Source organism: Anolis sagrei, chromosome 5 (genome assembly GCF_037176765.1).
Source record: "Anolis sagrei isolate rAnoSag1 chromosome 5, rAnoSag1.mat, whole genome shotgun sequence".
Lineage (NCBI taxonomy): Eukaryota > Metazoa > Chordata > Lepidosauria > Squamata > Dactyloidae > Anolis > Anolis sagrei.
In genome coordinates this window covers 47,180,920-47,208,312 of record NC_090025.1, presented here as the reverse complement: position 1 = coordinate 47,208,312, position 27,393 = coordinate 47,180,920, and the positions used below count along the sequence as shown (strand labels likewise).

At 42.0% G+C, this 27,393-nt stretch overlaps 1 protein-coding gene across 3 annotated transcripts in view; it reads left to right on the top strand.

Annotated features, from left to right (window-relative positions):
• Positions 1-9,511: 9,511 nt before the first annotated feature.
• Positions 9,512-27,393, top strand: part of OTUD4 (OTU deubiquitinase 4) — a 42,397-nt gene continuing 24,515 nt past the window's right edge. For all 3 annotated transcript variants that reach the window (XM_060778885.2, XM_060778883.2, XM_060778886.2), the window contains exons 1-5: positions 9,512-10,068; positions 20,319-20,402; positions 23,072-23,122; positions 24,714-24,760; positions 25,742-25,814. In XM_060778885.2, the coding sequence (XP_060634868.2) occupies positions 9,874-10,068; positions 20,319-20,402; positions 23,072-23,122; positions 24,714-24,760; positions 25,742-25,814 (450 nt within the window). In that variant the 5' untranslated portion in view covers positions 9,512-9,873. The remainder of the gene's footprint in view (positions 10,069-20,318; positions 20,403-23,071; positions 23,123-24,713; positions 24,761-25,741; positions 25,815-27,393) is intronic.

Here is a 27,393-nt window from a genome sequence, read left to right as displayed (position 1 = left end):
GGATTATATGGCAGTGTAGATGGGATCTTACTCTCAAATAGGTGCATATAAGATTCTAGACTGCAGTTCTGTGTCACCTGTGCTGGTACGGCTGTACCAGGAGCTCCTACTTCATTTTCTTTCTATTGAGTGTTTGCATGTATTCCAAGGTTCCATGCATTTTGCAATAAGGTGGTTTCCCTTGCTCTGCAATTATAGGGCCAATGATCTGTCAATCATCATTATGTTCTTTAGTTCTGCCCCTTTCCCCAGGGCTCTGGGAGGGAAAAGAAAGACTTCAGGCAGTCTTTCAGTTTTGGAAGCCCAGTTACAGGACGCGAGCTTTCCCCACCTGTAGAGAAGCTTCGTTTCTCACAACATCTGGGGGAAACAGCCCTAAAGTTTCTAAGGAAAACAGTTTTACAGCACAACCCTTGTTGGGGTTAAAGATACAGATCCACATCATTCGTGGAGAAAATCCAAAAGGACTCCAGCTGGAAAATCTACAAGGTCTTGGCTGATAGGTCTACTCGGGTAACCAGAAGCAATTGGAGCCGGGAGTAGGGCCCACACCAGCAAAGCCTAGAAAACAGATTGCCCAGGAGGGGTCAAAAAGGATTTTCTTTGTTAAAGAAATAAATAGTTCTCCAAGCAAGGTGCCCACCAGTTGATTCAAAGCCTTGAAGCATTTGTTTAATTTGTTGAAGATCTAAGAAGTATTTGATTGTTTGTTGAAGACTTAAGCAATAATAAAGGATTTTGTTAAACCTTTCAAGCTTCTAAAGACTGTATAGGAAAATCTTTAGGGCCTCTCACTCGAGACACCCCGGCTTCCCGCTGGGCACAAAGAGCACGCCCTGTTCAAAAGCCAACTGCTATAGGCCCAGCATGTGACAGCACATCACCCATGGTCCTTCAGATGTTCCTAGACTACAACTCCCATCAGCTGTATTTAGCAAGCCAATGGCAGAGAAGATGATAAGTTAATCTAATAACATTAGTCACGTCATTGCAAGCATGGTTCTTTGCTCTTCCTCTCCGTATGTGAAAATGTGTTACCAAGTTGGCCTTTTGGGGCATTTCACAGATGGGGCAATGTAGTGAAGCCCATAACTTGTATAACTTCAAAAAGAGAGTAGGAAGCTATTAACGGCTATATTAATTCCACAATTGGTGGCGGGATATCTCTGAATACCAATTGCAATGGAACATAAATAGGAGCATGCCTTGCTAATTGTGTCTTTTAATTGGGCTTTCAGTATGAATCTAGCTGGGTGCAGAATCAGCATGCAGGATGAAATATGTTTTTGGTCTGATTCCATGTAGCTGTTGTTATATCTTGATTATTACAGATAGATTGATGACCCAGGCCATACGGAGTAACACAGCAGTTTTTGTCTGGCATATTTTGCCATCTATAATGTAATAATTCCTTGCTATTACTTGCACACATTGTTATAGCATCTCAGCTTTCTCAAAATCTTTTGATTAATGTACAGAATCAAATACAAATGCCTACAATACAGCTGTAGCAAGCAACTCAGCATTTAAGGTCTCTTGATTGGCTTTTGTGACATGCCTAAGGATGTACTGCCACCTAGAGGCTTCAGGCTGCTATAAGAAGCATGTCTTTGTATTTATTTATGGTATTAGTAGCGAATTGAGAATACAGTTGTCGTGTATTTTAAAAAGCACAAAGTTTAAAAACTTGGCATTATGTTAAATGTCCTTTGACCAGTAGCTGGCCACTTGGAGTGCCTCTGGTGTTGCTTTAAGAAGGTCGTCCATTATCATGTGGCAGTGGTCTCTGGTTTGCTCTTCTCCACACTTGCATGTCGTGGACTCCACTTTGTGGCACCACTTCTTAATGTTGGCTCTGCATCTCGTGGTGCCAGAGCACAGTATGAGGGTTGAATGAAAAGTAATGCTTCCACCTTCGTAACTCCTCAACAGATGGCAGTACTAGTATGCAGCAGGTAGTGGCTTGTTCAGTAGACTCTCTTCTACAGTTCCATTTTGGTGGGAAGCCTTAGCATTGAACAGTTTTGTTGTTAAAGTTAAAAGTATGTAACCCTGCGCAGACGGTCGGTCAGTGCGACTTAAGCAACGTGCAGTCATTGAATTCTTGACAGCAGAAGGTGTCACCCCAAAGAAGATTCATCAGAGAATGCAAGGTATTTATGATTGTGTTGATGTGAATACTGTGCGTTGTTGGGTGAGTAAGTTTAAAGATGTTGAAGTGACACCTTCTGCTGTCAAGAATTCAATGACTACACGATGCTTAAGTCACATTGACCGACCATCTGTGCAGGGTTCCATACTTTGCACTTTAACAACACAACTGTTCAATGCTAAGGCTTCCCACCAAAATGGAACTGTAGAGGAGAATCTACTGAACAAGCCAGTACCTGCTGCATACCAGTACTGCCATCTGTTGGGGAGTTACCAAAGTGGAGGCATTATTTTTTATTCAACCTTTGTATGTTCAGCACTTTCCAAGTCGCCCGGTCTTTTGTGTGCCCAGGTAGGAGTCTCTCATTCAGTGTCAGCCGTGGCTTGAGGTTCCGGGTTTTAACCTGCCACTTTTGGACTCTTGCTTGCTGAAGTGTTCCTGCAAGTCATCGTGAAATGTATAAGTAGACCTCTTGCTTTAAGGAAAATCTCAAGATGTGTAGGACAATGCCTTCATTTGGCTAACTAAAGTATCACAAAATAATTTACACGTTTTGACTTCTCCAGGTAAGATGATGGAGTGTACATTTAGGTCACAATCTTAAGATGAAAGATTTTCAGGCATTTAAAATTGGTTCAATTAAGTGATGTGATGGTGTGCTGTCACATGCTGGACCTATAATAATTGTCTTTTGAACAGGACGTGCTCTTTGTGCCCAGCAGGAAGCCGGGTTGCCTTGTTGAAAGGCCCTAAGGATTTTCCTTTAGGTGCTTGAAATGTTTAACAAAGTCTTTTATTATTGCTTAGGTCTTCAACAAACAATCAAATGCTTCTTAGATCTTTATCAAATCAAACAAATGCTTCTTAATTTGTCTACAATGGACAAGCATCTTGCTTGGAGAAATGTTTCTATCTTTACGAGGAAAACCCTTTTTAACCCCTCTTTGGCAATCTGCTTTCTGTGCTTGCTGGTGTGGGCCCTACTCCCAGCTCCAATTGCTTCTGGTTACCCGAGTAGACCTACCAGTCAAGGCTCTGTAGATTCTCCAGCTGGAGTTCTTTTGGATCTTTTCCACGAAAGATGTGGAGCTGTTTTTCCCGGATGCTTCTGTTTTCCCCGGATGCTTGTTTCCCCCGGATGCTGTGACAAACGAAGCTTGTCTACAGACGGAGCTGGTCCACCTCCTGTAGCTAAGCTTTCCACTATAAGACTGACTAAAATGGTTCCCTTTCCCTCCCAGAGCCCTGGAAAAAGGGGCGGAACTAAAAAACCCAACGATGATAGGCAGGTGGCTGCAAACCAAGGGAAGCCACCTTATTGCAAAGTGCATGGAACATTGGAATACATGCAAACACTCAAAGAAAGAAAATGAAGTTGGAGCTCCTGGTACAGCCGTACCAGAACAGATGGTGTCAAATTGTGCAAAGAAGGGCATGGCTAAAGAAATAAACAGTGACAAATCCTGTCTTGTTTACATGTGTGTGTATCCCATCCCCCTCCCCTCCCCCAGATTTCTATTCATAGGCCAAACACATGAGGCTTTTGATAAGTAGGAAACTGAATTACAGAGATATCAGGCAATTTTTATATAAGCAAAGCTGGAGATAATTTTAGCTGGGACACTAAATGGCAATGGTAATGATTAATGGGTTACAGCCTGTGTTGGATGGGGTTACTCTCCCACTGAAGACGCAGGTTTGCAGCTTGGGAGTGATCCTGGATTCAACGCCGAGCCTGGAAACCCAGGTTTCGGTGGTGGCCAGGGGAGCTTTTGCACAGTAAAAGCTTGTGCGCCAGCTGTGCCTGTACCCTGGGAAATCTGATCTGGCCACGGTGGTCCACGCTCTGATTACATCCCAAATAGATTACTGCAACACACTATATGTGGGATTGCCTTTGAAGACTGTTCGGAAACTTCAATTAGTCCAACGGGCGGCAGCCAGACTGCTCACCGGAGCACCATACAGGGAGTATACCACCCCCCTGCTATGTCAACTCCACTGGCTGCCGGTCTATTTCCGAGCAAACTTCAAAGTGCTGGTATTGGCCTATAAAGCCCTATATGGCTCCGGCCCAGCTTACTTGTCCAAACGTCTCTTCCTCTAAGTTCCGCCTCGTAGTTTAAGATCCATCGGGGAGGCCCTGCTGTCGGTTCCACCGGCCTCACAAATGCGTCTGGTGGGGACAAGGGACAGGGCCTTCTCGGTGGTGACCCCCCGCTTGTAGAACTCACTCCCCAGCAAGATTAGATCGGCGTCCTTCCTCCTTTCCTTTAGGAAAAAACTGAAATCGTGGTTTTGGAACCCTTTGGCTAGCAGGCACTTTGGACATTGAACTGGACCTTATCATTGTTGTAATAATGGAAACAACTATATGATTGTATAACTAATGCTATTGTTTTAGTCTATTGTGTATTTATGGTTTTATATTATTGTTATACTGTAATATTGTGACATCGAATTGTTAGCTGCTCTGAGTCCCCCCTCGAGGGTAGAGAAGGGCGGGATAAAAATGTTGTAAATAAATAAATAAATAAATAAATAATGACAATAACAACAGCACGCAAAATGTGTGGCCTTATCTACCAGTTGAAGGGGATATCCACTTTTATTTAGGTCTGATTAACATACGAGCGGTTCCTCTGTATATGAAACCTAGTGTTTCTTTCTTTATCATTTCGATTTATATTAAAGCAAGGAATGTCTGATTTACTGCTGAGCAGCACAAGTCATCTCCTGACCTACTTTTGCATTTTATTATTCCAGGTATCCCATTATACCTTGAGTCTAGACTACCCGCAAGACCGTATGCCATCATATAAGCATATTAGATGTTTAAGATCCTAGTTCTATCACCTTGATGGGTGTATCTAATGAAGAAGCAAAACAGGTTCTTCTTGGTGGCACTTCCAGAGAGGCTAGACATTCCTCTTCTTGTTGTGTTTCCATCCCATGACAGATTTCATCCCTTGTGATCTCCAAATCAAATTATGAATTACCCACCAGGGACAAACAGTTCTAAAAATACCACTCAATGTCCCTGATAATAAATACACACAAACAAAGCACAACTTCTTGACTTCAATGGAGGAAAGTCAAATCGGTAAAATAAATAATTGTAAGTTAAACAAGTAACAGTTTGTTGCTCTTTCACTCTCCAGAGTTGGTCAGCAGAGAAGGCTGATTCCCTTTGTCTAATAGTAGGGTCTGCCTGTATTATCAAGGGTGCAAATAACCCCAAAGCCCTTGATAATAAAACTGTTGGAAATAGCAATCTTATACAAACCTTCTATACTAGTTATTTGTTATATATATAGTTCAGATAGGTTACTATATTGCATGTATATTTTGATATGCAGTTTTCCCTTAACTCTATGTTGTTTGAGGTTGTGGAAAGGACTACAGACCATGTGATTAGATCTGGGATTATTCAGACTGAGGGCCCTTCCAGACAGGATCTATATTCCAGGATCTGATCCCAGGATTATACACATGAGTCCCCACTGCCAGATATCTGGGATAAACATAAAACTTGGGATCATATCCTGGGATATCAAGGCAGAAAACCCCACAACATCTGCTTTGAACTGGGTTATATGAGTCCCCACTCAGATAATGTGGGATTTTCTGCCTTGATATTCTGGGATATAGGGCTATATGGAAGGGCCCTCATGCTGCACTGTGTAGTTAGTCTTTATTGAGTCCATGTTCAGTAATGTATTAGACCAAAGAGAGTGTTAGTCTGTATGCAACAAAGAAGAGACAGGGCCCTTCCACACAGCCATAGCTTTGAATTGGGTTATCTGAATCCACATGACCGTCTGTTCAAGTCCAAAGAAGATGGTTTGTTTGTTTGTTTATTTATTTATGACATTTATATCCTGCCCTTCTCATGTTATATGTACATACAATATACTATATTAGTAGCATAGCACAATATTAGTATTATATATTATTATTGTGTACTATACCACTATACTGCAATATTATTAGTAATATTACATGCAATATAAAAATATAATTATATAATGTCGGATTTTATTCAGCTGTGTGGAAGGGGCCTGAAACAGAATGCCTTAGGCCCCTTCCACACAGCTGAATAAAATCTCACATTTTTTGCTGGAATATATGGCAGTGTGGACTCAGATAAACCAGTTCAAAAATAGATATTGTGGGATTTTCTGCCTTGATATTCTGGATTATATGGCTGGGTGGAAGGCTAAAGGGCTTGTAAAAGTACAACTCCCATGATTCCATTGCATTGTACTATGGCAGTTAAAGTGGTATCAAACTGAATATAATTCTCCTATAAATGCTTGCAGTTCAAGCCTATACATATTAATTTGAAAGGATAGATGCATTCTAGATCTGAATAAGAGTTTTCTTTCTCCTTTTTTTCTAATTTTAGCACTGTTATTATTGGGCTTCTACAATTTGGAGATTTATTATTATATCCTAAATTCCTACTACCAACAGAATTATTAGTGTTACAGGAGAGTCTCGCTTATCCGAAATAAATGGGCCGGCAGAAGGTTGAAATAGCAAGAATGTTGGATAATAAGGAGGGATTAATTAAAAGCCTATTAAACATCAAATTACGTTATGATTTTAAAAGTTAAGCACCAAAACATAACATTTTACAACAAATCGACAGAAAAAACAGTTCAGTACACGGTAACATTATGTAGTAATTACTGTTATTTTTCAGATTTAGCACCAAAACATTGCAATATATTGAAACAGCTGTTGATCCGGGCAGGAGGCAAAGCACATTGGATAATACAGAATATTTGATGAGCAAAGGTTGGATAAGCGAGATTCTACTGTATTTAAAGATTACCCAAATGCAGCAAATTGTTGTTACCCCAGCCAATACAGCCACACCTCAGTTAACAAGGCCTCTGGCAGCGAAACTCCCTTTTACAAAGGCTTTATTTGGTGCTTTTTTGTGTTTAAACATGACTCTGATGTAATCCTTCCTCCCATCTTGGTCATCCTCTCCTTGGCACTTTCATGCTTCCCAATATCCTTCTTGAATTATGGTCATAGCTGGATACTGTATTCCAGGTGAGATCTGAGCAAAGCGGAATAGAGTTACTTCCCTTGATCTTGATACTATATTCCTTTGATACAGCCTAGAACCACATTGGCTGTTATTATTTTTGGCAACTGTACCACACTGTTGTTGTTTGTTAAGTCTTTTTGTAGTCTTTTTCAAAAGTATTGTTATCAAGGAAGAAGAACAAATGAGCAGCCCTTGTATAAACAAAGTTTGCTCTTCTCTCACAGCCTTGGCTTATTAGAGAAAGGGAAAGGCACATGGCACATACTTAATAGATTCTTCTTTTGTATCCCTTCACACATCTCAAAATTTAATGACAGTACCAAAAACAAGTTCGAGGGTAGACCATTGGTGACTTCTGATAACAAGGGAGACTTCTCAGGTTTCTCCAGGTCTATAAAATATGGAATTCCTTTGTTCCAACTAGATCTGAAACAACCTGCCATACCTGGTTGCCCATTTCCAACTACTGGCTCAATTTACAATGAAAATCTACCAACAGCTATGCAGTAAAAGAAGCAAAGACCAGACAACCAGATGCTTATTTAGTAATATTTGACTTTCTTGACTTATAATAATAGTGAAATGAACTTGTTGACCAAAAGGTTGGTGGTTCGATTCCGGGTAGTGGGGGGAGGGAGCTCCCACTGTTAGCCCCAGCTTCTGCCAACCTAGCAGTTTTCAAAATCAAACCCAGCCGCCTGATGAAGGCTCTTGTGAGTTGAAACTGGTTGCAGGTTGGAGTTGACTCATGTGTAACAAAGAGAATAGGACACCTATTGTGATTATTGGAGTCTACTCTTATGCAATAAGAAATAGGACATTAGGTTCTTGTAGGTTTTTTCGGGCTATAGGGCCATGTTCTAGAGGCATTTCTCCTGACGTTTCGCCTGCATCTATGGCAAGCATCCTCAGAGGTAGTGAGGTCTGTTGGAAATAGGAAAATGGGTTTATATATCTATGGAATGACTGGGGTGAGGCAAAGAGCTTTCTGCTGAAGCTAGGTGTGAATGTATTGTTGAAGGCTTTCATGGCTGGAATCACTAGGTTCTTGTGGGTTTTTTGGGGCTATAGAGCCATGTTCTAGAGGCATTTCTCCTGACGTTTCGCCTGCATCTATGGCAAGCATCCTCAGAGGTAGTGAGGTCTGTTGGAATTAGGACAATGGGTTTATATATCTGTGGAATGGCTGGGGTGGGGCAAGGAGCTCTTCCCTGCTGCAGTTAGGTGTGAATGTTTCAGCTGATCACCTTCATTAGCATTTGAAGGCCTGCCTGAGCCTGGGAAAATAACTTGCTGGGAGGTGTTAATCTGTGCCTGGTTGTTTCCTCTCTGTTGTTTTGCTGTTGTAATTTTAAAATAGATGCAGGCGAAACGTCAGGAGAAATGCCTCTAGAACATGGCTCTATAGCCCGAAAAAACCCACAAGAACCTAGGTGTGAATGTTTCAGCTGACCACCTTCATTAGCATTTGAAGGCCTGGCAGAGCCTGGGAAATGTTCTGTTGAGAGGTGTTGAGATGTGCCTGGTTGTTTCCTCTCTGTTGTTTTGCAGTTGTAATTTTAGAGTTTTTTTAATACTGGTAGCCAGATTTTGTTCATTTTCATGGTCTCTTCCTTTCTGTTGAAATTGTCCACATGCTTGTGGATTTCAATGGCTTCTCTGTGTAGTCTGACATGGTGGTTGTTGGAGTGGTCCAGCATTTCTGTGTTCTCAAATAATATGCTGTGTCCAGGCTGGTTCATCAGGTGCCCTGCTATGACTGACTTCTGTGGTCGAATTAGTCTGCAGTGCCTTTCATGTTCCTTGATTCGTGCTTGGCCAGTGCTGCGTTTGGTGGTCCTTATGTAGACTTGTCCACAGCTGCATGGTATACGGTAGACTCCTGCAGAGGTGACAGGATCCCTCTTGTCCTTTGCTGACATTCATTTACATTCAAGGACTATTCTTGTTTCATACTTCAAGAGAAGAACCAATTGTTGCTGCTTAAGTGAATGTGGCAGCTCTGTATTTTGTCTCCCACTGTTAGCCCCAGCTTCTGCCAACCTAGCAGTTTTCAAAATCCAATTCTCCCGGGGGGAAAAAATGAAATGAAATCTTCTGAACAGGGGCAGAGACACACCAATCCTTGTTTCCACAACCAAACCAAGTTTTTCAAAATCCAATTAATTCTCCAAGGGACAGAAAGGGAGGTGAAATCTTTTAGAGATACAAGGCAAGGCAAGTGCGCTCCAAGTGTCAGCTCCTTGGTCTCCTCCCCTTCCTGCTTCCGCGGGACTACAACTTCCAGAAGCCCTTGGGGCACACGGTTTGGTCGTGGGTCTGAAAGTGAAAACAAACTTCGTTGCTGCCCGTTTCAGTGGGGGAAAACCGCGTGTTTCGTTTCCCTTTTGTTTCCTTCCGCAGGAAAGCCGCCTCTGCTGCTGGGAGACCAGAAGGAGGAGGAGAGCTGCATCCGAGCTGCCTGGAGGAGAGAGGCAAGGAGGCCGGGCCAGAAAGGAACAGGGACCGAGGAGCGCCCCTCTCCCCTTGCAGGAGTCCCATCTACCGAAGAGCTCTTCCTTCGCCAAAGTTGGGCTGAGATCCTGACCCTTGCCTTGAGATCCTGGCATGCGGGGCTGCAAGAAGGAAGGGGTTGCCTGGTAAAGCCCTGCAAGGCATGGAAGGAACGGGGGTTGGGGCCAAGGAGGAGGAGGAGAAGGAGCCCAAGGGGAGCCCAAGACCCCCCAAGGAAGGAGGGGAGGCTCCCTTGGCCAACCGGGCCAGCATGGACCTCTCCTTGCGCTCCCAAGGGCTGCACCGCAAGGCAGTGGCCAAGGACGGGTCCTGCCTCTTCCGAGCCGTCGCCGAGCAGGTACACTTTGGCATCCCTACTACAGAGTTAACGCGCTTCGAGACCGCTGTGGAATTCTTGCAGTTGAGAAGGCTCAAGACTTGGGGGAAACTACTGCAACTCCTCTAGTTCAGGCAGGGGCAAACTTGGGCCCTCCAGGTGTTTTGGACTTCAACTTCAACAATTCCTAACAGCCGGTAGGCTGTTAGGAATTATGGGAGTTGAAGTCCAAAACACCTGGAGGGCCCAAGTTTGCCCATGCCTGAACTATAGTTCCATAAAGTCTTTTGCCTTCTTTGCTACCAAACTTAGGACCCTTCCACACCCAGAATATCAGGGCAGAACAACCCACATATCTGAACTGGAGTATCTGAGTCTATACTACCATATATCCCAGTTCAAAGCAGATAATGTGATACCTTATTCAGCTGTGTGGAAGGCGCCCTTGATGTACTTTTGGGGATGTAAGGTAAAGGTTTTCCCCTTGACATTAAGTCCAGTCATGTCCGACTCTGTGGGTTGGTGCTCATCTCCATTTCTAAGCTTAAGAACCGGTGTTGTCCACAGACACCTCCAAGGTCATGTGGCCGGCATGACTTACATGGATGTACAACTATATAAATAACTAGCTTGGGGACCCGGCACTGCCCGGGTAATTTGAGAAAGGCATTGTGCGCCAAGGTTGGTCTTTATCAGTTATTTATGTGGCTCGCAGTACTCTCAGGAAGTTAGTGAAGGTACTGAGAGTCCCATTGTCCATGGTTCATCCGCCTCCAAATAGTACCAGGATATAGAGTTGGTCATGAGGGTTCTGTGTGCCAAGTCTGGTCTTGATCGGTCATTGGATGAGGATTGCAGAAGTCTCAGGAAGTGAGTGGAGGTACTTCAAGTTCCATCATCCATGGTCTGACCCCCAAACTGCAGTAGGATGTAGAGTGGGTCATGGGGGCTCTGTGTGCCAAGTTTAGTCTTTATCTGTCTTTGTTGGGGGCCACAGTGGTCTGTGGGAACTGATGAGTTTGAAACTACTACAAATCCCATCAACCTTTGTCCATCCTCTCCCAAACCTCACCAGGATGTAAAGTGGGTCATGGGGGTTATGTGTGCCAAGTTTGAGCCAAGTCCATCACCCATTCTGGTCACAGTGGCCTGTGAAAGTGGCAACCAATCAGAAAGCTGCCACACACACCGTCCTCCCTCCACATACAAACCCTGACTTTTATTATATACCTAGAAAATGTAATGTTCGTTTGTGGGATTAACATAACTCAAAAACCACTGGATGAATTGGCACCAAATTTGGACACAATACACCTATCGGGCCAACGAGTGACCATCACTCATAAATATATGGAAAAAATACAGAAGAAGAGACTTAAAAAGACAAAAAACTAAAAATACATTACAATGCATGCACAAAACCACATATATACGCAAACACACATATATATACATATAAACAAATATATACACACACATATAAGCATATATACACACACAAAACACATATACACAGACTGGGCCACAGCAACACATGGCAGGGGATGGCTAGTAATATAATAATAATCTCTAGTTGCTGTAGAATGCATGCCACTTGTTGACACTACTTGAACTGCCATGGCTCAGTGCTATGGAATGATAGGATTTGTATATTTAGGGATGTATATATAATAATAATCTCTAGGCCAGTGTTTCTCAACCTGGGGGTTGGGACCCCTGGGAGGGCTTGCGAGGTGGTGCTAGAGGGGTTGCTGAAGACCATCAGAAAACACAGTATTTTCTATTGGTCATGGGGTTTCTGTGTGGGAAGTTTGGCCCAATTCTATCATTGGTGGGGTTCAGAATGCTCTTTGATTGTAGGTGAACTATAAATCCCAGCAACTACAACTCCCAAATGTCAAGGATTCGAACCAGTGATCTTTTGGTCAGCAAGTTCAGCATCTCAGCAGTTTAACCCACTGCGCCACTGGGGGCTCCATAAAAGTAAAATAGCTTGTCTTTTACTTTCCTTTAATTGCTGTATTTCAGTATCAATATCAAGTCAAGACAGAGTTTATGATATGATTCAGTATTGAGTATAGTAATCATTGAGGGCCTGCTGATGGTGCAGCGGGTTATACTGCTGAGCTGCTTAATTTGCTGACCAAAAAGTCAGAGATTCGAATCTGGCAAGCGGGGTGAGCTCCCACTGATAACCCCAGATTCTACCAACCTACCAGTTTGAAAACATGCAAATGTGAGTAGATCAATAGGGACCTCTTTGCCAGGAAGGTAATGGCACTCTATGCAGCCATGGAGGTGTCTATGGCCAACACTAGCTCTTCAGCTTCGAAATGGAGACGAGCACCATCCCTCAGAGTCGAGTCGAACACGACCAGACTTTATGTCAAGGGGAAAGCTTTAACTTTTATAGTATTAGTTAAACCTATTTTTAATGGCAACTCTCAAGCAACCAGAAACCTCATGTATATGATATCTACCAGTTCCCATGGGTGCTGCTTAAATGAGAATCCACTGTATATGTGTGGATGCATTCCAACAAATGGGGGGTGGGGGGGGGAATAGTTTGTTATCCTCCGCTCTGCTTTGCCATAGAGTAAGGAACAACAAATAAACCAGGAGATAAGCAATGAAAATGGGGAGGAGGTGGAGGCAAGGGCTTGGATGCAGCAATGTGCTGACCTACTCAAAAGAGAAAAGTTTCGTTTCCTACCAAAGAGGCGGCAAGAGAAGGCGGTAACACTAGAAAATCTCCCTCCCTCAATTCAATTCAGGAGAATGAGGAAGGATCCTAAGAATTTGCTTCCAGCTTTGAAATTTCTTCCCTGCCCTAGTTTCTTTCATGAACTGGCTACACCCTAACAACAACATTCACACACAAATCCCTTATTTGTACTAGAGACTGGCTCTACAATGTCAAGTAATGCAGTTTGGACTGCATTGTATGGTCAGTGTATAGCAGGCATGGGCAAACTTGGGCCCTCCCAAGGCTGTTAGGAATTGTGGGAGTTGAAGTCCAAAACACCTGGAGGGCCCAAGTTTGCCCATGCCTGCTGTAGACCCATATACAGGCAGACCCCAATTTACAAATATGCAACTTACAAACAACTCACAGTTAAGAACAGGGGTGAGACGACTGGAAAAACCAATCTAATATTGTGCTATGCTAATAATATGATATATTGTATGTACATACAATATTGATCACAATATTATAATGGAATACAATATAATACAATATAATAATATAATTATAATTTATTTTAGTAATATATAATACTAATATTGTGCTATCCTAATAATACCATATATTTTATGTACATATAATATTGATCACAATATTATAATGTAATACAATATAATACTAATAATATAATAATAATAATATAATTATATATTGTAAATTACATGTAATATTACTAATAATATTGCATTATAATGGTATAGTACAATATAGTAATATATAGTACTAATATTGTGCTATGCTAATAATACAATATATGATCATGTAATACAATATAATACTGAAAGGTTGGTGGTTTGAATCTAGGGAATGGGGTGAGCTCCCGCTGTCAGGCCCAGCTTCTGCCAACCTAGCAGTTCGAAAACATACAAATGTGAGTAGATCAATAGGTACCACTCCGGCGAGGAAGTAATGGCGCTCCGTGCAGTCATGCTGGCCACATGACCTTGGAGGTGTCTACAGACAACACCGACTCTTTTGGCTTAGAAATGGAGATGAGCAGCACCCCCCAGAGTCTGAGACGACTAAACTTAATGTCAAGAGGAAACCTTTACTATAGCTGTGTGAAGGGCCCAAAGAGAGACGGAGAGTCAGAGTAGCAGGAGAGTCAGAGGGGGAGGGAGGGAAAGAGCGAGAGAGGCTGGAGTTACACTTGAAAAACGTACCTGTTCCAACTTACATACAGATTCAACTTAAGAACATACCTACAGAACCTATTTTGTTCGTAACTTGTGGGCTGGCTGTACTGTAAAATGAATGCAGCTTGACACCACTTGAACTTCTATGGCTCAATGCTATGGTGTCCCACAAGTTGTTCTTTGTTTTGGCAGAGAAGGCTGAATACCTTTCAAACACTACCAACTCTATCATTCCATAAAACTGAGCTATGGCAGTCCAAGTAGTGTCAACAAGCGGCATTCATTCTACAGCGCCTAGAGATTATTATTATCATACATGCCTAAAAGTATAAATCCTATGATTCCATAGCACTGGGCTATGGCAGTTCAAGTGGTGTCAACAAGTTGCATTTATTGTACAGCACCTAGATATTATTATTATTATATATACACCCCTAAAAGTACAAATCCTATGATTCCACAGCACTGAGCCATGGCAGTTCAAGTAGTGTCAACAAGCTGCATTCATTCTACAGTGCCTAGGATAGTGTTTCTCAACCTGGTGGGTCGGGACCCCTGGGGAAGGTCATGAGGGGGTGTCAGAGGGGTTGCCAAAGACCATCAAAAGTAGCATTTCCAGTTGGTCATGTGTGGAAAGTTTGGCCCAATTCTATGGTCGGTGAGGTTCAGAATTCTCTATTTGCTTGTAGGTGAGCTATAAATCCCAGTACTATAACTCCCAAATGTCAAGGTCTATTTTCATCAAGCTCCACCAGTGTTCACATTTGGGCATATTGAGTATTCATGCCAAGTTTGGTCCAGATCCATCATTGTTTGAGTCCACAGTGCACTCTGGATGTAGGTGAACTACAACTTCAAAACTCAAGGTCAATGCCCACCAAACCCTTCTAGTATTTTCTGTTGGTAAGGGGAGTTCTGTATGCCAGGTTCGGTTCAGTTCCATCATTGGTGGAGTTCAGCATGCTCTTTGATGGTAGGTGAACTATAAACCCCAGCAACTACCACTCCCAAATGACAAAATCAATCCCCCCCAACCCCACCAGTATTCAAATTTGGGTGTATCAGGTATTTGTGCCAAATTTTGTACAGTGAATGAAAATACATCCTGCATATCAGATATTTACATTTCGATTCATAACAGTAGCAAAATTACAGTTATGAAGTTGTAACTAAAATAATTTTATGGCTGGGGTCACCACAACATGAGGAACTGTATTATGGGGTCGCGGCATTAGGAAGACTGAGAAGCACTATAGAATTAATGCAGCTTCTTGTCACTACTTGGACTGCCATAGCTCAGTGTTATGGAATCATAGGATTGGTAGTGTTTGTAAGGTCTTCGGGCTTCTGTGCCAAACCAAAGAACAACTCGCAGGATTCCACAGCATTGACCCACGCAAGTTCAAGGACCTCATCACACAGGAGAATGAATCCACTTTAATTCCGGTTTCTGCCTCCTGCAAAATTCTGGGGTTTGTAGTTCAGGGAGGAACCTTTAACAGCCTCACTCAACTACAAACCCCAGAATTCTACAGGAGGCAGAAACCAGATTTAAAGTGGATTCATCCTCTAGTGCAGTGTTTCTCAACCTTCGTAATACTGCTCCTGCTGTTAGCCCTAGCTTCTGTCAACCTAGCAGTTCGGAAACATGCAAATGTGAATAGACAAATAGGCTCCACTTCTGCAGGAAGGTAATGGCACTCCATGCAGTCATGCCAGCCACATGACCTTGGAGGTGTCTACGGACAATGCCAGCTCTTTGGCTTAGAAATGGAGATGAGCACCAACCCCCAGAGTTGGACACGACTATACTTAATGTCAGGGGAATCCTTTACCTTACCAATTAACATAGCACAATGCTATGGAATCATGGGAGTCACACTTTTACAAACTCTTTAACCTTATCTGACAATTAGTGCTAGTGACTCACCAAACTGCAAATCCCAGGATTCTGTAGCATTGAGCCATATCCTTCAAAGTAGGGTCGAACTGCATTAATTCTGCCATACAGATGCACCCTTTGAGGTTTTTTTCTCTTTTTTACACAGCTTGTTATTAAATTACATAAATTTTGGAGAGAACAAAGTGCTGCTTATACAGCAGGCTCTCCATTAACCAGAATTCAAGCAACCACACAGACAAATCAAAAAAGAAATATACTGGATTCACAGAGCTGTTTTTCTAATACGTGTACTGTTGCGGGCATCGAATTGTGCCGTTTTGTAAACCGCCATGAGTCGCCCTCGGGCTGAGAATGGCGGTATAGAAGCATAGTAAATAAATAAATAAATAAATAAATAAATAAATAAATACAGCCAAACTGTGTTATATTAAGATAAGCTTGTCTCTTGGTAAAGGCAAAGGCTTTCCCCTGGCATTAAGTCCAGAGCCGGTGTTGTCCGTAGATGCCTCCAAAGTCATGTGGCCGGCATGACTCCATGGAGTACCATTACCTTCCCACTGGAGCGGTACCTATTGATCTACTCACATTTGCATGTTTTCGAACTACTAGGTTGGCAGAAGCTGGCGCTGATGGTGGAAGCTCACACCGTTCCCCGGATTCGAATTGTATTAGTGCTACAGTGTAGATCAGGCATGGGCAATCTTTGGCCCTCCAGGTGTTTTGGACTCCAATTCCCACCATTCCTTAAGTGGCTGAGAGGGAAAAGGAAAGGGTGAGGCTGTTAGGAATGGTGGGAGTTGGAATCCAAAACACTTGGAGGGCCATAGTTGGCCCATGCCTGGTGTGGATGCACCTTAAGCTTTCGGTTTCTTAAGTGAGTGTTGTTAAAATAGAAACCCCCTCAACTCCAACCTTGCTGGATTTGCTTTTTCATTTCTGTCGTGGTTTCTGTGGACGTGTGGAGCATTTATGTTCAGGCTGGAATTTAACATTCAGACCAGAGGCTGCCCTGAAATGCTGTCTGGTCTACTAAGCAAACAAATGCCCCATAGGCTGCATTAAATGAAACGAGCTTCCGGTAGCTGTAATGACTGGGCACCTTTCGGGAAAACAGAGAGAGCGGAGAGCTGCCCATCTTTTTGGCCCCTCTTTGCTTCTAGAGGCTTTTGGATGCTTTGCAATATTGGAATTTGTTGTCAGATTATGCTCAGAACTGAAGCCTTGTTTCTGAGAATTGGTTTATTATATTACAAGTTGAGTCTGAGTCACAAAGTCCTTTGCATTGGTTCGTAATCTCTTTTATGAACTTTTGAAGGAGTCAAGCAAGATCCAATTTACAGGGTTGTTGTAAGGATTTCAGTAATATTGTGGGGATAAAGTGATTTGTATGCTCGGAACTGCTATACACATGCTTGTTGATAGAAGTTTTCAAAATAATAATGTTATAAAGTGTTATTACGAAACCCTAATAACACATTAGGATACTGCGGTGGTGCTGCGGGTTAAACTGTTGAGCTGCTGAACTTGCTGACTGAAAAGTTGGCGGTTTGAATCTGGGGAGCGGTGTGAGCTTCCGCTGTCAGCCCCAGCTTCTGCCAATCTAACAGTTCGAAAACATGCAAATGTGAATAGATCAATAGGTATCGCTTCTGCGGGAAGTTGCAGTCATGCTGGCCACGTAACCTTGGAGGTATCTATTGACAATGCCAGCTCTTCGGCTTGGAAATGGAGATGAGCACCACCACCCAGAGTCAGGCACAAATAGATTTATAGTCAAGGGGAAATCTTTACCTTCAATAACACATTATAACATTATGTGTGATGTAGAGTTGTACAACTCTGGAGATCAGAGTTCGGATCCCTCTCAGTCAATGAACTTCATTGGATGATCTTAGGCAAGCTACATTTTCTCAGACCCAGAGGAAGGCAAAGGCAAAACCTCTTCTGAACAATGTTTGCCAAGAAAACCTCAGATAATTTTAATGTATGTGTCTTTGTGCCTTCAAATTGTTTTTATGATAGAACCAATTAGAAAATGATTTTTTGACCCAGAAACAAAATTGTAAGGCTGAACACGGTATAGAATTATAGCCTGTGTAGGGTGGGGTTACACTCCCTCTGAAGACACAGGTTTGCAGCTTGAGAGTGATCCTGGTCTCAATGCTGAGCCTAGGACCCCAGGTTTTTGGTGGTGGCCAGGGGAGCTTTTGCACAATTAAAACTTGTGCACCAGTTACCACTGTACCTTGGGAAGTCAGACTTGGCCACAGTAGTCCACACTCCTGTTACATCCCAAATAGACTACTGCAAAGCACTCGACATGGGGTTGCCTTTGAAGATTGTTCGGAAGTAGTCCAACGGGCGGCAGCCAGACTGCTTACTGGAGCGGTGTACAGAGAGAGGACATCTCTCTTGTTGTGTCAGCTCCACTGGCTTCCACTCTGTTACTGATCACAATTCAGAGTTCTGGCTTTAGCTTATAAAACCCTAAATGGTCTGGCCCAGCTTACCTGTCTGAAAATATCTCCCCCTATGATCCACTTCAGAGGCTAAGATCGGCAGGGGAGGCCCTGCTCTCGGCCCCCCCCCCCCCAAGTACGATTGGAGGTAGCAGAGACAGGGCCTTCTCATTGGTGGCCCTTTGTCAATGGACCCCCCCCCCCCAGTGAAATTAGATTGACCCCCTCCCTCCTGGCCTTAAAAAAAAAAACTTAAAAGCTTGGCTCTGGGACCAGACTTTTGGTCAATAATGGGAGCGAGGCAATAAGAGATTGTAAATTAATTTTAATGACAACCCGGACTAGCCTTGGAATATGACCTAGTCCTAGACTATGGGATTTTAATTGTTGTTTTTAATGTTAGGTTTTAATTGGATGGTTTTAATCTTTGGTTTATCCATTGATGTATGTATACATGTGGCATTGAACTGCTGCTTTTGAAAGGTAGCCTTGAGTCCCCTTCGGGGTTGAGAACGGCAGGATATAAGCCTGGCAAATAAATAAATAAATAAATAGTGTTTCACATTATCATAACACATTTATGCGTTATTACAAAACATAGTGCTTTGGATAATTTATTTATTTATTTACTTACAGTATTTATATTCCGCCCTTCTCACCCCGCAGAGGACTCAGGGCGGATTACAATGCACATATACATGTCAAACATTCAATGCCATTTAGACATACGACATATATAGACAGACACAGAGGCAATTTAACATTCCAACTTTCCAGCTTGATGAGGGTATGCTCGATTCCAGCCACAGGGGGAGCTGCAGCTTCACCATCCACTTGTGACACCGAGTCCATGATGAAGCACTTCCTCATTCTTATGTATGTTGCTGGAAGGTTTTATGGTGTTGTAAATTAGTTAAATTAGCCTCCCCGCATAAAGTGGTACCTAAATTTCCTACGTGACAGATGCAACTGTCCTTCGGGGTGCATAGGTCGACAGCAAGCTAGACTATTTTGGTTGGGAGCTCACTCCGACCTGGGCTGGCTTCGAACTCATGATCTCTCGGTCAGCAGTGATTTAATGCAGCTGGCTACTTAATGTAGCTGTGCCACAGCCCAGCGCTTACATTTTGGTAAATGTAAGTATTTTTTTAAGGAACAAGGTAACAGCATGTTATGTGTGCATACAATTAATAGCAATGCTTTTTTGAGTTTCCAAGTCTTGAGTTTTTTTATTCTGGAAAGCATATACAGTACTTCATAGTTCCGTAACTATATGAGTGGTTGCAGATCGGTAATTTATGCCTAGTGTTTTGAATACTGTTTCAAAAATCATTTAGCTTTATAACACCTGCTTCCTAGTTCCTTAATTGGCTTCTTTCTTCAAACCTGATCTCCTTCAAACATGAATGGGAATGAAGCAGCAGTGTTGTCAAGGGGTTGAATGACTGCGTCCTTCCAGACTGTAGGTGCAAGCTAACATTTTAAATGCTTCTTCCAACTGAAACACACCAAAACCTTCAAAAACAGACAAATTGCACATCAAACTTCTGGTTGGACTAACAACTTTTCTCTCAGATTTGATGTTTTGTTCTGTTTGCAATAAATCTTAATTTAAAAAAACAAGATTTTTCATTTTTTAAATTTAATTTGAAGGTTAAAGTAGTAAATGCCACTTATTCACCTAATTTATTTTTATGAGCACAAATAGGCCTAAGTTCTGGGATCAGAGGCAGGCAAAATGCAACTTTCCAGATATTGGATTGCATTCCTCTCCATTGGCTATGTTGGCTATGGTTTATGAGAGTTGTAACCCAAGAATAGTTGAAAGATTATGTTTTGTCAACTGCTGCATTGAGGTATAATTTGCCTGTATTTAGTTTTGCTTCTATAGGAATGCAACAACTTTGAGTGTAAATAGAAGTTTATGCAAGCCTAGAACGTGTTAACTTGTCAGATTTTTTGCAGTTTTTTGCAGTTTTTCAGGAAGTTTATGAAACACTAAAACAAAATTTCAATTCATTCTCCAGGTTTTCCACTCTCAATCTCAGCATCTTGACATTCGGAAGGCCTGTATAAACTACCTGAAGAAGAACCGAGAGCAGTTTGAAGCTGTAAGTAAACTTATTTTGTATTGTGGTGGCCTATTGAATCCATGCTGTTTCTCATAATTGTACTTTTGTGCATATCAAAAGTCTTAAGCTTCCCACATCTTTTCTTCTCCTATTGAACTCTTGTTGAAAGCAATTTGCCTTGAGATCCATGATGGAAGAAAAAGAGGATATGTCTTGAATGCCTTGAAGATCCTTTATCCCATCCATACAGCTAGTTCTTCTTCTGATGCAGGTTCCAACCATTCAATACTGTTACTGGTTTCTGCGATCTATTAATAATCTGGTGCCCACCATCTGATGACAAGCTTCTCCTAACCTATCTCTTCTGGTTCTTAAATGTTAAATAAAACAGCGGTTCTAGTGCTATTCCTCAAGGCTTACCAACTTGGTAGCATCAACCACGGCTTGTGCTCTGCTGCTATAATTTTTCAGAGGTCTGGCGTACACCACTGTGAAGTTGGAAAATGTGTGATACAGATGTTCTAAATATTGGACCTGTACATTTATTTATTTATTTATTATATTTATATCTCACTCTTCTCACCCCGGAGGGGACTCAGAGCAGCTTATATAATTTGACATAATTCGATGCCGCATTTCAACAATATAAATAACATTATATATCAATAAAACAGAAAAAAAAAACATATAAATATCATAAAACTTTAAAACATGGTACCTAGTCCTGCTGAATCCATATTGTACTACTTAAACACCTGATTAAATAACCAAGTTTTTGCCCTTTTTCTAAATACCAGAAGGGAGGGAACCTATCTGATCTCTCCAGGGAGGTACTTGCACAGCTGAGGGGCCACGACTGAGAAGGCCCTGTCTCTCATCCCCACCAATCGCGCCTGTGATGGTGGTGGGACCAAGAGCAGGGTCCCCCCAGACAATTTTAACACTCTAACATGGTCATAAGGAGAGGTATGTTCAGATAGGTAAACTGGGTTTTATAGGCTAAATAATGCTTTATAGCAGACTGGCCTCCAGTGGAGCTGATGTAACAAAGGGGTTGCATGCTCCCTGTACGTCACTCCGATGAGCAATCTGGCTGCCACCCATTGGACTACTTTGAGCTCCTGAACAGTCTTCAAAGGCAACCCCACATAGAGTTCATTGCATTAGTCTATTTGAGATGTAGCAGGAGAATGGACTACATGTCTGACTTCCCAAGATATGGGTGCAACTGGCACACAAGTTTTAACCATGTGAAAGCACTCCTGGCCACCGCCAAAACTTGTGGTTCCAGACTCAGCGATGAATCCAGGAGGACTCCCAAGCTGCAAACCTGTATTTTCAGTGGAAGTGTAACCCCGTCTAGCACAGGCTGTAACCCTATATCCTGCTTGGTCTTTCGACTGACCAGGAGGACCCCTCTTTTGTCTGGATTCAATTTCTGTTTGTTCGCCCTCAACCTGTACTTGCATATTAGCCAACTGGCATAGTCTTATGTCTATGACATTTATGGAAGCACAAGTGGTTTTCAATTTTTGTATGCGTGCATTTTTGCATTCAAGTCTTCTTCCAACTTACAGCAATGGAATTCATAGGAGTTTTAAAGGCAAGGATTATTATTGTTGTTGTTGTTTTGTTATTATTTATTTCATTTCTATCCCGCTCTACTTACCCTGCAGGGGACTCAGATTTTTCCCTTTGAAATATAGCCCACAGCATCTGGTATTTACTGCTAGTCTTCCATCAATCTTTGGTCATCCAAGTATACTGAACTTCAGCTCTCCAACCATTGTTCATGCTGCCTGGAAGTTATGAAAAGCAGGCATCTTAAAACAACCAAATGGCCAGACTCTTATCACCTGTTTACATTGACACACCTTTCAGAAGCTAGACTTGTCACCTAGATACATCTCTGAACTGTGCATTGTTTCCAACCTCAAAGCTTTGTGGCTGGCTTACCAGGGCCCACGGCTCTTCCAGGTAGTAGTAGGGCCTGAGTCATCTCAAGAAGTTGCATATGTATTGCTAGGTCCATTCCCTGATGCTGCCAGGAAGCTGCAGCTTTGACCAAGTTGTGGCTGCATTTATGGTGAGCCAAATAACAATTTACCTTCTCCACATGATTGGCTGTGGTTAGAAATGATCTAATCATGTAAACTGGATGTTTGGTCTTTGGGCTTGTCTATTTATCTTGGTTTGATTACTTAGACACGAAGTATTTTCTTTCTTTCTTTGACTAATTGTGGATAGACTGGAATTATGAGCAAAATGCTAAATTATGAGGAAAATGCTAAATTGTTGGTATAGCACCATCAGCGTTGCAGGCTTATGATTCTATTTTGTGTGTTGTATTTGGGAATCCATGTAACTATGAGTAAGGGAACCAATAGTCAAGTTTGGTGGGGAAAAAACAGATTTTTGACGAGCTTGCTCTATATGTACCATTTAATTAGCGCCGTAACACAGCTCTAAAATGATTTAAATGCCAGGATGTAGATATATGAATTATGAATAAAATGCTTCTCATAGGTTTAGAGTGATTTTATCTCCTTAGTAAGTGAGTTCTCCAGATAGGAGATTGTCTAGCAGAAATTTGATTCTCTAGAGTGGTGTTTCAGATTGAATTGAACCCTGGCATCTTTTTCTAGAAGCGAACAGACCTGTTCTATCATGACATGTGAATAACATATTTTCATTCTTGTGTTTTAAAGTTTATAGAGGGACCGTTTGAAGAGTATTTGAAGAAACTAGAAAATCCACAGGTGTGTATTTTCAGATTAAACCTGTAATGCTAAACCAGATGCTCTTGACCTAATTTTCCTGAAAGTACAAGGGATATGCAGAAGGTAAGATTAGGATATATAGATATATGTTAATAAAACTTACATGGATTATAGGATAGGTATTACATTATTTTTCCACATAATGATGTGGAAAAATAATGGTTGCTTTTATATACAATGTTATTGTTTTATCCTGTTTTATGTTGTTATATTTTAGAAGCTAGAGTATATTTTAACCATGTTTGTTTCGAGCTCATCCTTATGTCAGCTGAGTCCCTTTGTGGAGATGGAGGCAGGGTATAAGAATAAAGTTGTTGTTATTATTATTATTAACAGCATTCACTTCAGTACATGTTGTCATTTGTGGAACGAGTTTTTTATGCCTGTGTCACTGGAGGAAGCAACAGCAACAGAGCTGGGAGTGGGTGGCCAAGGCTGCCTCTTGGCTGGAGGGATTCCCCGTGCTGCTGAGTCCCCCAACAACCAAGCGCACTCGGCCCAACATGCTGCCGCCGGAGCAAAGAGGAGGAGGAGGAGGAAGGCGATGGGGAGGAAGAGGAGGAACTGCCACTTTAGGGAATCGCTATCAAGAAGCTTCTGCTGCCTCCTCCTCCTCCTCTTTCCTTTTCCTCCTCCCCTGGTGAGACCATGAAGCTAGGAGGTGGGCACCAAAAGTTGGGCAGACCCCATTTGAGGATTCCACCAGGGGAGGAGGAGAAGGCTGTGGCAGAGGCTGCTTGGCAGTGGATCCCTAAAGCGGAGGTTCCTCCTCTTCCTCCTCATCATCCTCCACCTCCTCCACCTCCTCCTTCTCACTCTGGTGGCATAATGTTGGGCTGAGCGTGCTTGGTTGTCGAGGTGGGGGGTCTTGGCAGCTCGGGGAGGCCCTCCAGCCAAAGGCAGCCTTGGCCTTGCATCTGCCGCTTGCTCCCAGCTCTGGCTCTGTTGCTGCTGATTCCTCCAGCTGGAGACTTCTATGACATAGACATAAAAAACTTGTCCCACAGATGACACCATGTATTGTACCAAATGCTGATTATATGGAAAAATAATGTAATATCTATCCTATCATCCATGTAAGTTTTCTTACTTGTACTTGTACATTCATTCTTTGTATTCTAAAAAAAATCTTGTAATCTTACTTTCTGGATATCCCTTGTAAATCAGAATGAAATATAAAAAGTTTTTCTTAGGTGTTGCTGTTACATCAGAGTTTCTTCTCAAGAACCCAGCCAAACGAAAAGCTGGTATATACCACTTATTTGCATGAGTTGTAAAAAGGCCCATAATAATGCTCATTAAAATATTGGCAGAGAGAGAGAGACAGACAGACAGACAGACAGAGAATTGCTTTTGAGTTGCAAAAAGCTTGTGCGTTCCTGCAAGTTGGAATTTAGGAATGGTTCTGCCCTTTTCTCTGAGGCCTTAGAGCAACTTGTAATAAATTAAAGGAAAGGCTCCAGAAATTCCTGGTGGATTGTGTTCTCATTTTATCTGGGTGTTTTCTTTTTCAGTGGTGCCTTTTTTCACTGTCCTGTTTTTTTTCTTTTCCTTCTTATTTTTGATACAGGAATGGGTTGGACAAGTGGAAATAAGTGCCCTTTCTCTAATGTACAAGTAAGAAAATTTCAGTCTTCTTCCCAAGCTATAATTCTCATATTTTATCTACTGTGTAATATGAACTAGAATTTGCATCTCAATTAATGGGTGTATCCTTCTTTAGCAACACAAATTAAAAACTAGTCTCTGTGTCCATCTCTTTCCCATTTGTTTTTGGGTACCTGCCTTTAAAAATGCAGAAGATCTGAGATTAGAGAATATTTTAGGGATATGGAGATTAAATTTCAGATTAAATAGTTTCTTTATTGGAAGTAGTAGAAATACATGATGTAAGAAAAATTGAACATTTTTCTGTTTCTGGTTTGAAAGTGTTATTTCTTGTTTAGTTGTGTGGTACTTACTTTGAAAGTAGTTTTTATACTCCAGAAACCTCGTTTTTGTCACTGCCACAAACTGTGTTGAATTGATTGATAATCTGTGAGATGTTAATTGAAAAACTATACCAAAATGTGCTGGATGTCTCATAAAAACAATGTTTTTTGCACTTTAATAAACCTTTCCATGTTTTTTTTAAATGATAGAATCAATTAGGAAATGACATTTATAGCCCAGGAACAAAAATCGTGTTACATAGTGATATAGGTATGGAACAAAATGGCAAATTTGGATTGGGGGAGTGTCAAGAAGTGATATCCCAGTTATAGCAACAATTGTGGCCTCAGTGTTCCTTTATCTGTGAGCCTTCAGGCTTTTTTTCGACTATAAGTCCCAGGATTTCTGACTATTGGCTCTGCTACCTGAGGCTTATAGAAATTGACATTCCTAATAACTATGAGCCCCTTTGAGTCCCATTCAGGAGAAAAGTGGGATATGAATAAAAGAAAAAACATCTGGCGGGCATTGCATTGGAAAAACTGGTTTAAACATATAACTACTCATCTTCCTGCTAAGCTTGTTTTACACTTTCTCTCTTAGTTACTGCTTTCATGTTAAATTGTCAATTTCATTATTTATTTCTCTTGCATATTTTCTATCTAGAAAAGATTTTGTAATATATCAGGAACCAAATACCACTCCTTCGCATGTAACCGAAAATGGCTTTCCTGACAAGGTAAGACATGTTGATTGAAGTGATATTCCAGCAGATAGGAGGTTTTGGCAGAGTTAGCATTAGATGTCTTGCCGCTCAGAAACAGTGCCTCTAATAGGGAAGAGCTGTGTTTCTGGGCCATTTTCAGTCAAAGTTGCAATAGTTATTTTATTGTGATGGGAAGTGGCTGCTAATTGTGAGAGAAATAAGGTTGAACATTGTGAAAGCCACCCACTATATTGCTACCAGCCTCATCCCAGTAGACTTAAATTAAGAAAAAGTTTCATGAGAACCACCACTTCTCTGAATATTCCTCCAGCAACACCAAGAATATCCCTGTGGGCAGCGAAATCAGGCAATTCCAATTGGATAGTCCTCCACAAGGGACTTCCTCCAGGTGCAAACCAAGAATGGTCAACTTGGAAGTCCCTGAACAGACTCAGAAGTGGTGTGAGCAGATCAAAAGACAACCTGCCGAAATGGCACTACCTAGTACAGTGGTTCTCAACCTTCGATCCCCAGATTTTTTGGCCTACAACTCCCAAAAATTCTAACAGCTGGTAAACTGGCTGGGATTTCTGGGAGTTAAAGGCCAAAAACATCTGGGGATCCCAGGTTGAGAACCACTGACCTAGAAGAATCCTCCACCTTGTGCGACCATGGAGCAGAACAAACAACACAGTATCTGTATGCATGTCCACAATGCTCTGTCTCACGTACAGAGGAAGAATTGTTGAAAGCTACAGATAAAGCGATAGCCATGGTATTCCCTGTAGTCACCTACGGATGTGAGAGCTGGACCTTAGGGAAGGCTGAGCGAAGGAAGATCGATGCTTTTGAGCTGTGGTGTTGGAGGAAAGTTCTGAGAGTGCCTTGGACTGCGAGAAGATCCAACCAGTCCATCCTCCAGGAAATAAAGCCCGACTGCTCACTGGAGGGAAAGATACTAGAGACAAAGCTGAAGTACTTTGGCCACATCATGAGGAGACAGGAAAGCCTAGAGAAGACAATTATGCTGGGGAAAGTGGAAGGCAAAAGGAAGAGGGGCCGACCAAGGGCAAGATGGATGGATGGCATCCTTGAAGTGACTGGACTGACCTTGAGGGAGCTGGGGGTGGTAACGGCCGACAGGGAGCTCTGGCGTAGGCTGGTCCATGAGGTCACGAAGAGTCGGAGACGACTGAACGAATGAACAACAATGTTGCCTGTATTTGGTCTAAAATTATCTAGAAACTTGTGATCCCTTTATTTTATCAGTTTTAGATAAACTATTTTATGCAATGCTTTTGATATGAAAGAAATAAAAGTTACTTTATGTAAAACTGCTCACCACTTAGTAGAAGGAAATTCCCAGCATATTTTGGGACTTTATAAGGCATTCCAGAGTGCTCTAGTTGCATTTCACACTGTTTCATTGCAGCCTTAAGAAGTACCTGCTTATATTAGTCTTGCTAGTATGTTAGAAGGGGGCATTTTAACTTGGAAGTATATCCTGCTAAGTTGAGTAGAACTTATCCCCAGATAAATGTGCAGAAGGTGTATCATAATTGCTTAAGTTTCATTCTGAAACTTGCCGCTTTTGCAGCAAGACCAATAGCTA